At 50.0% G+C, this 15998-nt stretch overlaps 1 protein-coding gene across 1 annotated transcript; it reads left to right on the top strand.

The window, feature by feature from the left end:
* Positions 1–1682: 1682 nt before the first annotated feature.
* On the top strand, positions 1683–9139 carry Urad (ureidoimidazoline (2-oxo-4-hydroxy-4-carboxy-5) decarboxylase). The gene is made up of 2 exons (NM_001039678.2): positions 1683–1966; positions 8658–9139. The coding sequence occupies exons 1-2, from the start codon at positions 1792–1794 to the stop codon at positions 9017–9019; spliced, it is 537 nt and encodes a 178-aa protein (NP_001034767.1). The 5' UTR covers positions 1683–1791; the 3' UTR covers positions 9020–9139.
* Positions 9140–15998: the final 6859 nt, after the last annotated feature.

Raw genomic sequence — 15998 nt, 5'->3', positions numbered from 1 at the left:
GCCGGGCGGTGGTGGTGCCCGCCTTTAATCCCAGCACTTGGGAGGCAGAGGCAGGCCGATTTCTGAGTCCGAGGCCAGCCTGGTCTACAAAGTGAATTCCAGGACAGCCAGGGCTATACAGAGAAACCCTGTCTTGAACAACAACAACAACAACAACAACAACAACAACAACAATAACATGGGGGGGGGGGGAGCCAGAGACGACCAGAATGTCTGCTGCTAGATAGTGCCTTTTAGACAGGAATAGGGAAGTCTCACCGGTCTAATCTCACCAACATAGTTGTCCAGACCTGTATAATGACATCACCGGCTGACATGCCAATACGGATGGGGAAAACTTTACAAGGTTTCACCCCCTTTAACATCCTTTAGCCTGTAGGCTAAGGCCACCCCTTCAAGCAGTGCTTTATAGTGATTGTACCAGCAGGGGGCGCCCGAGCACCACAGTTTCCGAAACAGAGTGTCAAACACCAGGTTTGACTTGTTACTGCCCCTTGGTACCTAGAAGGGCAAATATTGGGCGAAAGGAAAACAAGGCGTCTTTGGGGAGAATTTGTCCAGGGTGCAATCGTTTCTGGACTCGCGATAATGAGCGCTTTTCGTGCTTGTTCCTAGTCCCACACTGAGTTCTCCTGAGATCAGAGCCCCTCTCCTTCCCACACACTAGGGCAGGGGCGCCTCTCTTTGTGGCGCATGCCCCTACCCCACCCCCTTGCTGTGGTCTGTGGTCTTTCTAATCTTTTCTAGGCTGTTTCCCCTCCCCGCTCCCCCCTCCATCCCCCACCCCACCCCTACCCCGTGAAGAACACCACCAGTAACAGCCTTAGATAAACTGCTGCTGTGATAAAACACTTACCAAAAACAATCTAGGGAAGGCAAAGGTTTGTTTCAGTTTATAGTTTATAGGCTGTTGTTGAAAGAATCCAAGCCAAGAACTCAAGGTGAGAACCTGGAAGGCAGATTCAACCCTCTCTTCTTGGGCACAAACACACACACACACACACACACACACACACACGCTTGTACACATACAAAATACACCTAATTAAAAAAATATTTTTTTAAACGAGAGAAGATAGCACACTCCACCAGAGGCACCTTACCCTGTTCTGTTTACACTAATTAAGTCTATGTGGTGTTAAGCATTTAGAGTTCAAAGAAAGATTAAAACGCAGTGCCTGTGCTCTAGAGCAACAGCAAGGACAGATGAGGTGCTTGTGAGTTACCGTGTGGGTGCTGGGGACAGAACCAGGGTTGTCCCTGAGGACACTGTCCTGGTAATCCAGGCAGGTCACAGGGCCACCTGTTTGGTCTGCATGTGGTACACAGATTACATGCAGGTAAAAGCATACGTGCACACAGACAAGATGGTAATGGCACCAAGTGTCTGTCTCATTACATACGGCCACCGCCGCCACCTCTTGTTATGGCAATGCCTCGGGTGGAATCATTCTTTCTGCAGAAGTCTCTGCTCTCCTGATCATAGCCTTAAGCGGAGGTGGCGGATAGCTCAGTATTCGGGTGCTCCTCGAGCATGCGTGAGACCCTGGGTTCTGTCTCCAGCACACATATTACCCCTACCACCAACAAAACAGTTAAACCTGTGTTTCTCATCGCAGGACCGTTCTGGATAAGCTCCTCCCAGAGATATTTAAACCAGGGTCAGCTGCCCTTGCACAGGGCCAGCATGTGTGTTCAGCAAACACAACCCATGAGGAGGAATTAGCTCACTCGCTCGATGAGAGCGGACCACAGGCAGGGCAGAACACTGCCTCCAGTCCAGGATCAGCCATGGACATGGTGAAGGTCAATTCCATGGACTTCGGAGAATTTGTGGATGTGTTTGGGAACATTGTTGAGAAATGCCCTCTGATTGCCGCTGCTGTCTGGTCCCAGCGTCCATTCTCTGGCTTGGAAGACTTAGAAAATCACTTTTTTGCCTTTATTGATGCTCTCCCGAGATCAGGTAAGACTTCAGGACCGTGTGCGCGAAGTCATTTTCAATATTGTATATAAAAATATTTTAGATTACTTTAGCCTCCTTACTCAGTTATTTAGCCGGGATTATTAGAAGGATCAGTAGACATCCTTTCAAACGCTAGTCTCTTGAAGGTGGACACAAGAACATGGGGGCGGGATGGGCAAGGTAGCATGGATGGCCGAGGACAGCGGAGGCAGAGGGAGGACAATCTCTGAGGTCGAGACCAGCCTGATCTAGAGCGAGTTCCAGGACGGCCAGGGCTATTGGAGGTCAAGAATGGGAACAGGGCAAAGGCCTTGGTGACTCAGAAGCTGAAGGCCCACTTTGGCAATGCCCTGGATGAAAGAGAGGATAGCGAGGACCTCCCAGGGACCCCAGAGAGGAACGGGAAGCGCTGAGCGATTTTCAAAAAAAAAGGGCCGGTTTGGACCAGACAAGGATGCATTCATTTAGATCCCAAGACTCTTTGCAGAGAGAAGTAAAATGGGAGCAAAGCAATGTTTTCTGGGGAGAGTGGGCCACAGGGTGGGGAGAAGAGGGGGTAGAGGTTTATTCAGGATGGCACAGCGGCCGAAGGTCCAAAGGTACATAGTCCCTGTTCATAGGCTACTATGGGTTCTGAGAATAAACCCGACATGCCCTTGGGGAACAAAGTCAGAGGGTAGGAGTCACCTGCCCTTGAGACTGTTCTTAGTCTTCGGTCAGGAGGGTGGTCTCAGGACAGAGCAGGCACTCGCAGCTGCGTTCAGTATGGCTGTGACACTCTGTGGATTCTCAGACTCCTCTGTATGGCTGCCTATGAGAACTTACAGAGGAAGAGCACAGGTCCAGGTTATAAAATCAAGCTGAGGACTGGAGAGATGGCTCAGCAGTTAGGAGCACTGGCTGCTCTTCCAGTGGACTGGAGATCAATTTTAAGCACACATTCCCCACCCCCCAAAGATGCTCGCAAAGGCGTCTAACTCCAGGATCTGGTGTCCTGCTCTGGCCTCCGTAAACACCAAGGACACATGTGATGTGCAGACATACATGCAAACAAAACACTCAAATATGTGAAATTTAAGTGTGTGTGTGTGTGTGTGTGTGTGTGTGTGTGTGTCTATCTGTCTGTCTATCTGTATGTATGTTTGCAAATCAACTAATCAACTCAGGGTCTTTCTTGCTTATCCTGGGCACTCTACCACTAAGATGTACTCAATCTTTTTCACAATGTTTCTAGAACAGAGAGAGAGAGAAGAGGAGAGGAGAGGAGAGGAGAGGAGAGGAGAGGAGAGGAGAGGAGAGGAGAGGAGAGGAGAGGAGAGGAGAGGAGAGGAGAGGAGAGTCTCAATGTATTTGAAGGGTCATTTAAAAATCCTTAATGGGAAGTGGTGGTGAACACTGAGAAGGCAGAGGCAGGCAGATTTCTGAGTTCAAGAACAGCCTGTTTTACAGACTGAGTTCCAGGACAGCCAGGGCGCTCTCTATACAGAGAAACCGTGTCTTGAAAACAAAAACAAACAAACAAAAATCCAACATGCCTGTGCATGCCAAGTGTACCACATACACGCAGATGCCTACAGAGCCAGAGGAGGGCGGCAGATTCCCCTGAAACTGGAGTTATGGGCAGATGTGAACCATCTGATGTGTGTGCTGGGAGCTGAAGCCAGGCCCTCTGCAAGAACAGCAAGTGTTCATCACCACTGAGCCGTCTCTCCAGCTCGATCCAAAGGCTTTTGAAGAAAGTAAGCACACTAGGCTTTTCTAGATTATCTAAAACAAAATCTAGAAAGATGCGCGTGTGCATGCACATGTGGTATGTGTGATGTGTGAATGTATGCGCATGCATAGGGGTGGGGTGCTGATTTCTTCAACTGAGGTTTCCTCTTGACAGATGACTTTGGTTTGTGCCAAATCGACCAAAAGGAACCAGCGTGTGTGCGTGTGCGTGTGCGTGTGTGTGACATGGAACTCTTCCTGGGTAAGGATTTGTTTGGATTATCTAAACAAACAAACAAAGGAGCGAAGAAACTTTCTCGCCGGACAGTGGTGCCTCATATTTTAAATCACAGCACTTGAAAAATAGAGGCGGGTGGATTTCTGTGAGTCTGAGGCCAGCCTTGTCTACAGAGTGTGTTCTAGGACAGCTGGGACTACACAGAGAAACCCTGTCTTGCCAAACAAAATACTTCCTTCCTTTCACAGAACTGAAAATTGAATATTTGGAGGCAAACTGGAGCTGACCTTCCATTTAGGTTAAGCTATGATGTGTAATGGCCAGTAGATGGCAGTACAGGATTAAGATTGGGCTCAAGCCCTCCTTAAAGCTCCAGCCAGTTATTCTCTCTGCTTCAAGCAGAGGCAACAGTCCTGGTAGAGGAAGAAAGGTGGAAACTCAGTACTGATTTGTGTCCAAAGTCAAAGACTGGGTTGGGGAAACAACATACTAAGCTACATCTCCAAACCAACAGCAATAAAACTTCTCTCTCCCTCTCCTCCTTCTCTCCTTCTCCCCCCTCCCTCTCTGCCCCACTCCACCCCCGCCCCCCCTTCTCAATTTCTCTATCTTTCTTTCTGGTTCCCTGTCTCTTCACTCTGCCCGTATCTCTCCATTGTGTCTCTCTGTCTCTGCTTGTATCTCTTTTTTTTCTTTGTTTTGTTTTGTTTTGTTTTGTTTTTTGAGACAGGGTTTCTCTGTGTAGCCTTGGCTGTCCTGGAACTCACTTTGTAGACCAGGCTGGCCTCGAACTCAGGAATCTGCCTGCCTCTGCCTGGGATTAAAGGCATGCGCCACCACTCCCGGCTGCTTGTATCTCTTTCTTCACCCTCTGTCTCTCTGTCTTTGTCTCTAGCAAATAATATGCCCCTCCCCCAGGGGTGTGTGTGTGTGTGTACCTTTGCCATACCAATACCATTGTGTGGACTTTTGGGGGAAAGCTGTATAGAAGCTGCGTAGGCACAGGGAGATGGGTCAGGATGCTACTGCAGCCAGCCGTTAAAGGTGAGAGGAGAGGTTGTTTGGACTGTGGTTTAGGGGAGGGGGCTTAGAGAGAAGCTGCTGGATCCTTGCTGTAGAGTTCAAACTGAAGTCAACAAGATTTAGGAGGTGGGTTTGCCTGAGGGAGATCAAAATCAAGGAATGCTAGGTAACTTCCCAGTGTGTGTACATGCATGTGTGCACGCGTGGGCGTGTGTGCATACATGAGGTTGTAGAAGTGAAGTCTGAGAAGAGAACAATACAAGTGAACTCAAAACACCAGAATCAGGAGCTAGAAAGATGGCTCAGTGACTAAGGGCACCTACTGCTCTTGCAGGGGATCCCAGTTCAATTCCCAGAACCCACACTGTAGCTCTAAACGACCTGGAAGTTCAGCTCATGGGGTCAAATGTCTCTTGACTACAATGCACTCACCTCTCTTTCTTTCACACGCGCGCGCGCGCGCACACACACACACACACACACACACACACGTGTACATAGTTCAAAACAAAGAGACCACAGATGGAAACCCAGTGTGGTAGAGCTTATTCATAATTCTAACACTTTGGAGGAAGATCTGGGAGTTCAAGGCTGGCCTTGGCTAGATGAGACCCTGCCGCCAAAAAAACGACACTGTGGCTAAGAAGAGCAACTACTGCTCTTGCAGAGGATCTGAGTTACTTCAGCTCCCAGCACCTACACCCAGGACTCACAACCAGTCATTCATGGGCGCTAGGCATGTGCGTGAACATGCTTACATTCACACACATGTATAAACACACACAAAAATTAAAATAAAATAAATATGTAAAAGAGCTCCTTTTAAAATAACGGAGTAAATTTTTAGCAAGAAGAACGCTGGTAAAGGAACTGGTCTTTGCTAGGAAACACAGATGGTCCATTGTGTCAGGACTGGGAGCATATGACAGGGCAATGGGCAGTTGCCTCTTGCCCAGGGGGCGCTGTTGCCTACCCTGCCCTTCTCCTATGGATTCTGAAAGAGCGCAAATCTCCTATGTGCAGACACCTGTGTCCTGCGTTCTCTGTAACTAACACCCACCCTACGTCTACTCTGTAGTTATGACACCCAGTGGCATAGCTGGAGAGATCAGAATTTCCACAAAAAGTTTAAGAGGTGGGTGAGGGACTGGAGACTGTGCGGTGTTGGGCCACCCAAGTAGGGAGACTCAGGAATGCAGGCTGGCCATCCACAGTGTCCAGCCTCCCGCTGGGATTAAAGGGCACAGCTAGGGTACCTTAAAGGAGATACTGTGTTGGTGGGGACTAGCAAAGGCCCTTGCTGTGGGCCTGTAGGTAGATGCTATCCCCGGCAGTACCCAAGGCATCATGATTTGGAGCAGTGAAGGTGGGGTCTTTGGCTGGGCAAACCACCTTTGTTTCTTCTGAGTAGGTTACCATCCCAGAGTTCAACTGAAAGGGGTGTGTGTGTGTGTGTGTGTGTGTGTGTGTGTGTGTGTGTAAATTTCGGTTCCACTAATTTAGTGTCTTTTTTTTCCCCCCTGCCCTTTGCTCTACCCTATTCTGGGCCACTTTTCTTTCCCCTCCTCTTGTCCTCTCTGCAAGAGTAGAAAACACATCTCACTGTTGGGTGAACATTAACCCAGGCGATGCTTTCAAGAGTGAAGATAAACCCTAGGAAGAGTGAGAAGAGAGATGTAAGGGCAAGAAGGTTTGTGGGACACTGCTAGGCAGCGCTCTCTGGCTTCAAGCTCCACCCATGCGCGCTGGGAGGCTGGTGAGGGACAGTGAGAGAAAAGACCTCCCCATTTCCTAGAATCCCACCTATAACTACTTCATTGACAGCTTGGAGTGCCCGGGAGGACGTACAGTAGAACAATTGGATCCCCCTTAGGGAGGGGATTCGGGGGGGGGGGCTGTTTGAAACTCAGAATAAGAGAGGCTAGATTGGGGGTGTGCAGTCTTTTAGTAGCAAAGAGATGCCTGACTCCCCTGCAGCAGCCCCAGCTGTGTGTCCATCCTGGAATTGGGTAGATGTGGGGCAACCCTGCTCAGGTCCTGGCGTGGCACCACCAGCCCCTGGCCCCCTGGGTGGGGAATTTAACACTCACATTTTCGCACCACACGGAAAAGCCCGGCTACAAGCTACAGTACAGAAGAGAACTCCCAACTCTGGGTGGCCTAGAGTCAGGGTACCCATGAAAGGGGAGTCAGAAACAATGGTGTTGGAAGACTGGGATTGGTGGCCTGACTGTCCCTTATGTTGGGGGGGGGGCTGTGGGTTTAAAGGGAAGGGTACACCTGTGACCTAGGGCCGATGATCTCACGTTTGTTTTCTGAGTCCTCAGTGAATGTCCGTTTTTAAAATATTTTTTATTTTTTATTTTTATTTATGAGTGCGTTTGTCACTTGTTTTTGTGCTTCGGTATCCAAGGAGGTCAGAAGAAACTGTCCAGGATTCCTCTGGAGCTAGAGTCCCTTCTATGAGACTCTAGCCATGAGTTAGCTTTTGCAAATGCTTTTTTTCCCCATCTTGTTATTGGGGAGGGGGGATGGGGCGGGGGGGGGCTACATTTGAGGAAGCGAGGGCTGCACCATGTTTAAAAGGGATTTTCCTCTTTGTGGGGTATTGAGATACATTTACTAAAGGACGTTTGAATTATTTCCCATTTCCAACAAAGCTTCACTTATTCCCACTGCCAAAGATAGACACCTGCTTAGTGAAGATGGGGGATGGGGGCTGGCAGTTATACCTTGTGGTTCCACTTTCGTGGACTTCCTACTAACATGAACTGCTTGGACATTTGGTGCCAGGTTGTGGGGAAACCAGTTATAGTAAGTTAGGTGTGAGGGCCCTTCCTTTTTACGGAGAGCTGTCCTTCTGGCCACATTTGAGATCTTATTGATCCCTAGAATTCCATTTCGTTCTTTAGGGTGCTTAAAAGACACAGTGTGCCAGAACACCCAAGAACCCCCTGGTGTTGGCATTAGAAACCCCGGTGCTACACCATAGCTAGGCTTTCAAGGCCTCCATGAACAAAAGCTTTTGTCCACTTGGGCTCTTTTGGGTTCTGAAGTCAGTAGGAGAAAGAATCACAACACAACCCCAGAAATGGGTGTCCGTCATTAAACAAAACAAAAGAAAGCAAACAAAACAATAACAAAAGGTCGAGCCACTTTCATACAAGGGCGGAAGAAATCCCGGTGAAATGAGTTTCTTTGCCCTTAATCGACCGGTGAGGCTCCTTGGCTGTCTCATTCCAGAGACCCAGAACTCAGAGTCACAAAATCTGGGCATTTATTTGTCAAGCCCCTTGGATATTATCCCCTGGACCCACCCCGCCCCTGTCTTTTCACCTTTGAGACAGTACGAAGCCCATTCCAGGGCTTTTGGCGGAAGTCTTCGGGCCCTCGCATCCGGCCCCCTTTCAACATCAAAGCCCCCCTGAGAGCAAAGGACTTTGAAAAGATAGGAGTAGCTGGGACCTCTTATCACTCCCCAGCTCTCGGCAGAGCAGGTCGTAAATTCCCAGCCTCCCGACTGCCCTCTCTCCTCCTCTACGCGTTCCCCCTAGGTCTGAAAGACCAACCTGACACTCGCACCCGCCCTCAGGTCCTGGCGGGGACCGAGGGGCTCGCATCCCTTTAGTGGAAAGGGACACCACTACCTGGGGACCCGGCTTGGCTTTCTGATCTGCAGTGAGTAACTCTCTGAAGTGTGTCTGTGTTTCTCCGCAGGCCAGGAAGGCATCCTGCGTTGTCACCCGGACCTAGCTGGCCGTGATCTGCAACAGGGCACACTCACTGCTGAGTCACAGCGTGAGCAGAGCCAAGCAGGTCTCACTAGCCTAGACACCGACGACAGGCTGCGGCTGCAGCAACTCAATGCTCAGTACCGTGAGCGCTTCGGCTTTCCGTTCGTTCTGGCAGCGCGCCTGAGCGACCGTGCCACTGTGCCCCGAGAGCTAGCCCGCAGGCTTCAGTGCCAGCCGGAATCCGAGCTGCGCACCGCCCTGGGTGAAGTGAAGAAGATCAGCCACCTGCGCCTGACAGATTTGCTCGGTGCCCACTCCCACTCCGCCAGGGTGGAACTACCGTGAGACTGGGGATCGGAACTCCAGCAGGATGCCTCAGAGAGGGGACACCCTGCGCCCCGGAATGGCTTGGGCCTGGAAAGACAATTCATACACCCACACAAAGGAAGTGGAGAATTGAAGCAATCACACGAGTAATGCATCCTTTGTGCACCCATCCACATGAGCACGCGTCACCAAAATAAGTCACATTCTAGAGGTTTAGCGCTTTGCCCCTGATTTATCCAGATCGTTGCTTCAATTCTCCACTCTGTGCCCTGCCTACACTCTAGCCTTGGAAGATTCCAGAGCTCCCACCGGGCTACTGATTCTTTTCCGCTTAGTGGGGGAGAAGCGGGGAACTGGCAGCGCAAAGGCACGGGAAGACCGTGGTAGGGGCTTTCTTTCCATAGTGGTCTTTCATCTCCCACTTCATTTGATTCACCTGATATTTACATGTGAGCAGAGGCGATTTTCTCTCTCTGAGAGCCTATGGGGAAAAAAGTGTGTGTGTGTGTGTGTGTGTGTGTGCCCAAGTTGGAAAGGTTTGATGGTCAGAAGCCGGTATCACCCTTGTCCCTCCAGATGGTCAGCCCTTAGTGGTGGCCTGGAGTGCCCTGTCAAGCCATGCAATATTAAAAAATAGCAGTATTTATTGGACAGCCCTGAATGTTGTGGAGCCTAGGGTGAAGACTGTATCCCATGGAGCTGATAATACAGGGGTAGGGACGATGCTTATAGAAATCTTCCCAATAGAACAAGACTTGGGAGCTTGCAAACCTGGCTCTCCAGAGTCAGTCAGCTTGCTGTGGCTACTGGAGAAGCAACACCACCAGCGTGGGGGGGGGGGGCATGGCCGAATTCCCCCTTCTTCTCCGAAAAAAGGAGGGAGGGAGGGAGGGAGGGAGAGAGAGAGAGAGAGAGAGAGAGAGAGAGAGAGAGAGAGAGAGAGAGTTAATGAGTCCCAAGAACACAGAGTTAAGGGCTTCTCTTGGCAAAAAAGCAACAAACCATAAATGACTTCCCCAACAGGGACAGGTGAGATGGAAGCAGAGTTGGTTTTCCATAGTGAACAGCAAAATAAACCCAAAACAAAAACAAACAAACAAACAAAAAACCACCCTCTTTCCCTTTCCATAAAGAGCTGTGCCACAGCTTTTGGGCTCTGAACATGCATGATGGTCCACAGACCTAATCCCCTCCTGGAATACTCAGAATCGAAGTAAAGTTGCCTGTTGGCTCTTCTGTCACCTCACCTACGTCCCTGAGCAGTGAGAACAAAGTGGGAATGCGGGAAAGGATGCCTTGGAAGCTGCCAGTCCTCAGTCAGCATCCTAGGCCTGAGCCATGCAGGAAAGAAGGACACCAGGTGCTCGAGGATGCCAGCCCTGCTTGGCTCTGCTCCCTGCCCCCACCCCCCTGTGTCTCCTCTCTGTGTGTCTCCCATTCTCTTTTACACACACACACACACACACACACACACACACACACACACACACACACACCACTCAAAACACACACTCAAAACAGACACTCAAAATCACCCACTATAATTCAAAGCATTCTGTCTAGCCTTGGGATAAACCCAACCCTTAGATAACCAGGCTCTAAAATGCCGAATCCACCCTCTTTATGTAAATTTGCTAAGTCAGCAATGCAGAGAATCCAAGGAGACACGATTTCCAGGGCTATTTTTACAATTCTAGATGTAACCTGTGCCTCTCTGGAACAACCCGGTCTATCCAGCGACATAACTGCATTTCAACACTTGAGAGCTTATCCCTCCGAGATAGGGCACCGGTTGGGCACCTGGCGTCTTGGGTGGTGGGGTGGGGGACCAGGGGACAGGAGTGGGCTACTCATGGACTCTTCCAAAGACGCTGGAGTGCTGGTAGCCCGAAGGCCAGCGCAGGATGCGCAATGCTGGATGCCATCCGGGACCTGGGAAAGACGGGTTTCCGGCAACTCAGACCCCTTTCTAGGGAGCCAAGTAGCAGAGGCCGGTTTCCCACACTGGCAGGTGACCCATGTTGCGGAGGGATGGTCGGTAGTTTCCTTCCTCCGTATCTGGGCTCTAACAGTGACAAGCCTGTGCCTGGCGCTGGTCCTTGTTTCTTCTCCTCTGCTGCGCAGCATGCGGGAGACCAGACTGCGCTGCAGGCACCGCTCCTGTGGCCCAGAAAACTCCAGGAGGACGCAAGGATAGCTGTTTTGCGTTCGGTGGGAACAATTAATATGTGACTTAGGAATTCGTCAAGAAAAAAATAAAAGATTGAAAATGAAAAAGAACCAGACAGTCTAATTTGAGGATAAGGTGTTTTGACTACAGTAGGAAACCAGACAATTCATCCGTGTGTGTGTGTGTGTGTGTGTGTGTGTGTGTCTGTGTGTGCGCGCGCGCGCGCGCGCGGGGCAATGTGGGGGGTGGGGGGGGAGGCAATGCGGCGGGCAATGCGCGCGGGGGGGGGGGTGCTTCGTTCCTCACCTTCCCCATTGTCAGTGTCCCTTACAAAAACATCCGAGCCCAGCAGGCAAACGCTCCTGTTAAAGGGCCTCCAAAGCACAAAGCTCAGCTCAGAAATCAGGAACCCATCTCTGTGAGCTTGGGTCCTTCACCTTTGTAACTGGAGACTGTGAATGGGGCAAAAAAAAAAAAAAAAACAAAAAAACCAAAACTTACTCTGTGCCTTGATTAGTTAAGGACTCTAGTAGTTAAAGCAGGGAAGAGCAGGGAGACACACATTCAATTTGTAACCTTTACTCAGTTTATACTGACAGCTTTCCAAGTTGAGTCACAGAATATCAGCTTCAACTTTTTTTTTAATGGAGATTTTCTTTCCTTCTCCACCCCTAGAAGGTGTTTACTATGAAACAAAAGTAAATGAAGACCTTTACAGTCAGTTGGAGAAAAATCTAGAATGGAACTTCCAAAAAAAAAAAAAAATGCATCCAAGCACGGAAGTGAACAGGTGCTTCAGAGAGAAAGCAGTATGGAATGTGGTTAGAGCCGCAGCAAGTGGAGAACCTGATGGATCTGGCATTATGGTGTATATAGGGTGGGAGTTTTGAGGCCCCAAATCATGACAGCTGGTTTTGTAATGGGGTTATGTGTCCAGGGTGGCACCAACAGACACAGTAATAATTAACGTCTGTACAGACTGCTGTGTGTGGCAAAGGCATAGTGGCTTGTCTAATGCTAGAGACTTCCTCGGTAGCAGCGTTAGCTGTGAGGCCTTGGGAGGATCACCAGTTCTCACTGGTCTTGGTAAAATAGTAGTGTGTGCAGACTCTGGGGCCCCCCCACCTCCCTGACTCCCCACCACCACCACCACCACTCTGGTAAGGCAGCCAGTCAGTGGCTACTCACTGAGACTGGCTTGTCTGTACTCCTCCCCGAACTGGCCACATAAAATTTAACCTGTAGGCTTTCCTTGGAAGAGATTTTCATATGACAAACAAAGGTCATTCCAGGCCTGAGACAATGGTGAGGGAGCTTGTGTTAGCAGAAGGCCCCGGGCACAGGTGATGTTTGCTGCTGTGAGCCTGAGATACTAGCTCCACACACCACTATTAGAGCAAAGGAGAAAACTGAGTATCTCCAATTATTCGTTTTGCACCCAGTGCAAAACCAGATTTCTAAAGGCAAACATGTAACCCTTTCTCAACAGCATTTTGCTTGCTTGTTTGTTTTGTTTTTTAAATCTCTTGGCTATGAGAATATATTTTGGACAGGAGAGAAGAAATAGCTACATCCGGTCCAATTGGATCAGAAGGCTTGGTGGTCCCTCTAGAAGAGGCATAAGACAGCTCTGTGTCCCACCTAAGCTCTGGCATCTCAATATCAGAGTAATAACAAAAAGCTCGGCCCTCAAAGGCCTTGCATGAATTCAGGAAGCTTTCCTTAGCTAGAGAGGACCAGGCACCCAGGGTGCTTAAGGGAAAGCAAGCTTCCTGTTTGCCAGATGAGACCACATCTGCTCTTGCTAGCAGCTGTGAGCAGCTAAAGGCCCTTCTTACTCCTCTGGGTGGACACTTGGGTCTCCATTGTAGCTTAATGAGCTGGACAGGTGGCAGACTCTGGGGACACCCTACAGAAAGGGCAGCACTGTTGACTTTCTGATGCAGCAGGGTGGGCCGGGTGCTGTTGTTGGGGTCAGTTCATGCATTATTGAGTCTTTCTTTGTGTGGATGGATTGCCGATGGAGTAGAGTGGCTGAGGACAGATTCCCAAGCTCCCAGTTAAGTAGAGTATGAAGAGCGCCCCACAGCACTCTCCCTGCCTGATGGAACTGAGAGAACTCACCAGAAGTGAGTCTCCAGCTCTTCCTGGCAGTTTTTGGTTTTTATGAACGGGCTGCTACTTTACTGAGCTCAAACTTGTCTTCATGGGACTCAGAAAGAAGACTTAAATGTTAAAGTGAACAAAGACAGCTTACTCTGTGTGAGGTGGGTCACCCACTCCCCAGCTGCAGGAGCCCCAGATGTGGGGCAGAGGCCAGGTCCTGTCACAGTAGCTGGAACAGACAGTGAAACCTTTGAGCAGGGTTTAAGGAGTGCCACATCTGCCTGGTGAAGGAGCCTGCCCCTTCCTGTAGCCTCTAATCCTGTTCTGTCCAGTGTGTCCTGTGTTCCTGCCCCATCTCCTCATCCCCCCACCCCAGTCAAAGCCCCTACCCAAGCCACCAGCCTGGATGCTGAAAAGAGACCCTCTTCAAAGAATGTATAATGGCCTCTACACTGTCAGCAACAAAGGGAACCAGGTTGGCTGCCTCTGCAGTCTTCCTTTGGCTTCCTTTACCTGGATCATTTTTTCCCTTCCTACTCTCTCCTGCCCTGGCGGCTCAAGGTTTGTCAACATGGAGGACTGGTGACAGGATAGTGTGTGGAAAGAAGCCACCTACAGTGGAGTTGGGGACAGTCAGAGTGGTCCTTGATAGTCTCAGTTCAGACAAAAACAACCCAACCACAACAACAAACCCTTAAGCATACTGCTAAGCACTTCAGCTCAAGAGTAAGGGGTGTCTGGAGAGAGGACTTTGATGATGCATCTTGCACTATGTTATGCTAAAGGTGTGGACCAGCCCCTTGGCTAGAGGACATGCATGCCTCAGCCCAGTGGGGATTTCCAGAGGATGGGCAAGGACCTGCTAGAACTGTCCCAATGGAAGGACACCCAGGACATCCTTATACAGAACTCAGGACTGTTCTAACAACCCTGTCCCTTGAGGGGAGCCAGCTGGGCCCTTTCTTGCCTGAGAGGAGAATCCATCCACGGGGGTGGGGGTGGGGGTGGGGGTGGGGGTGGGGGTGGGGGGTGTTGAAGATCGAGTCAGAGACCACCACTCCTTGGCTCCTTTCTTCTCTCCAAACAGCCAGGCTCTGCTACTGCAGTCCTGTCCAGGCTGCTGCTGGGGCGCCCAGGTTTTGCAAGTCAGGGATACCAGTTCCTGTCAGTATCATTTCCTATCCTGGGTTCAAGCACCCCAATTAATTAAAACTCTCTGTTGTTTGGTCAGCTCGGAGGACCTGGCTTGACCTGGGGTGAGTACAGTAGCTCTGTCGGTCTCCCAAGCGGTTGGGTGCCCAAGCTGGAGTCCTTTCTGGAGTCCTTTCTCCGTGGCAGAGCACAGAGACACAGCTGGAAAACAGGGACAATTAGCCAGCGGCTGGCAGCTCCGGGGGTCATAAAAACTCAGGAAGTGGCTACCACAGGGCTGAGGGAATGGCTGTCCCTAATAAAGTGATTGTTTCAAAGCAATGCCAGAATGCCGGCATTCGGAAGACACAGGCTGGGCCTGGACCTGGGCCTCAGCTCCAGAGCTTAAGCCTGGGAAGGGATGTGAAGGGTGGAAGGAGGGATTGAGTCAGGAAGGGGAGGGAGATAGTCCTAAGATCAAAAGTCTGCAATGCCTACCACTTAACCTTCCACATTCTGGCCACCCCCTGGGGACTTGAACACCCTTCCTGGTCCTTCCTTCTGGAATGAGGTTTGGTTCCTCCAACCTCTCACCCACCCTCAGGTTTATTTCTTGGAAAGTAAGATGACACCCTTGCTGTTCCTGCAAGGTACCTGGGAGGGCTTTAAAGAGGAGCAACAAGGGTCCTTGGCTTCTTGAGGGACAGCTCTTGAAGATCAAGCCACCCCCCCACCCCCACCCCGGTTTTAACCCTTCTTACAAAACACAGACTGTCAGGAGGATGTGCAAGTTTCCATAGCTGTAAGAAATGCAAGAGGTGGGAATTGAGGGGATAAAGGAGCCTGGACAAGTGCCCCCAAGAAGGACACACGAATGGACACACAAGTGCAGGGCTCCAGGCAGGAGAGAGCATTGTCAGCATCCTTGGGTTGCAGACACCATCAGCTACAGCAAAGCGCGACTGTCCAGCGAGGACCTGGGTAGTTTGGAACGTCATGTCTGAAGTGGCAGCCCCAATCTCATCAAGCTGCCTTTGCAGACAGACCAAAGTCTCAAGAGAAAAGGGCCAAGGTTGGCTTTCTCCCACACCCAAAGGTTCTCCTGTAGGGTTCCAACCTCAGCCTTGGCTCAGAAAAGTATTTTCTTCCGTAGCAGTAATGAATAGCGACAACGGTGGATTCATTCCGTGGGATGAAAAGCAAATTTCTGCAGAGAGAGCTTTCACTTTATAAAGGACAGAGTGCTGTTTTAAACTAATTTAATGCTTTAATATTTATTTTATTATTATTTATGGGTATGGCTGTTTTTGACTGCATGTATGCCTCTGTATCACTCACGTATGGTGGCTGGACACCAAAAGAGGGTGTCATATCTACTTGGGCTGGAGTTCTGGAGTTTTGAGCCCACCAAATGGGTACTGGGAATTGAACATGGGTCCTCCGCAAGAGCAGGCAGTGTTCTGGCTGAGCTATCTCTCCTCAGAAGAAAGTGTTTTAAGCATGACATAAGACAAGAATAACTAGATAGGTGTCAGCACAAATACTTCCCTTGATTAAAACAAAACAAAACAAACAAACTCTTAAATACAC

This window comes from Mus musculus, chromosome 5, assembly GCF_000001635.26.
Source record: "Mus musculus strain C57BL/6J chromosome 5, GRCm38.p6 C57BL/6J".
In the NCBI taxonomy this organism is placed as follows: domain Eukaryota; kingdom Metazoa; phylum Chordata; class Mammalia; order Rodentia; family Muridae; genus Mus; species Mus musculus.
This window is presented reverse-complemented; position numbering and strand designations above follow the sequence as displayed.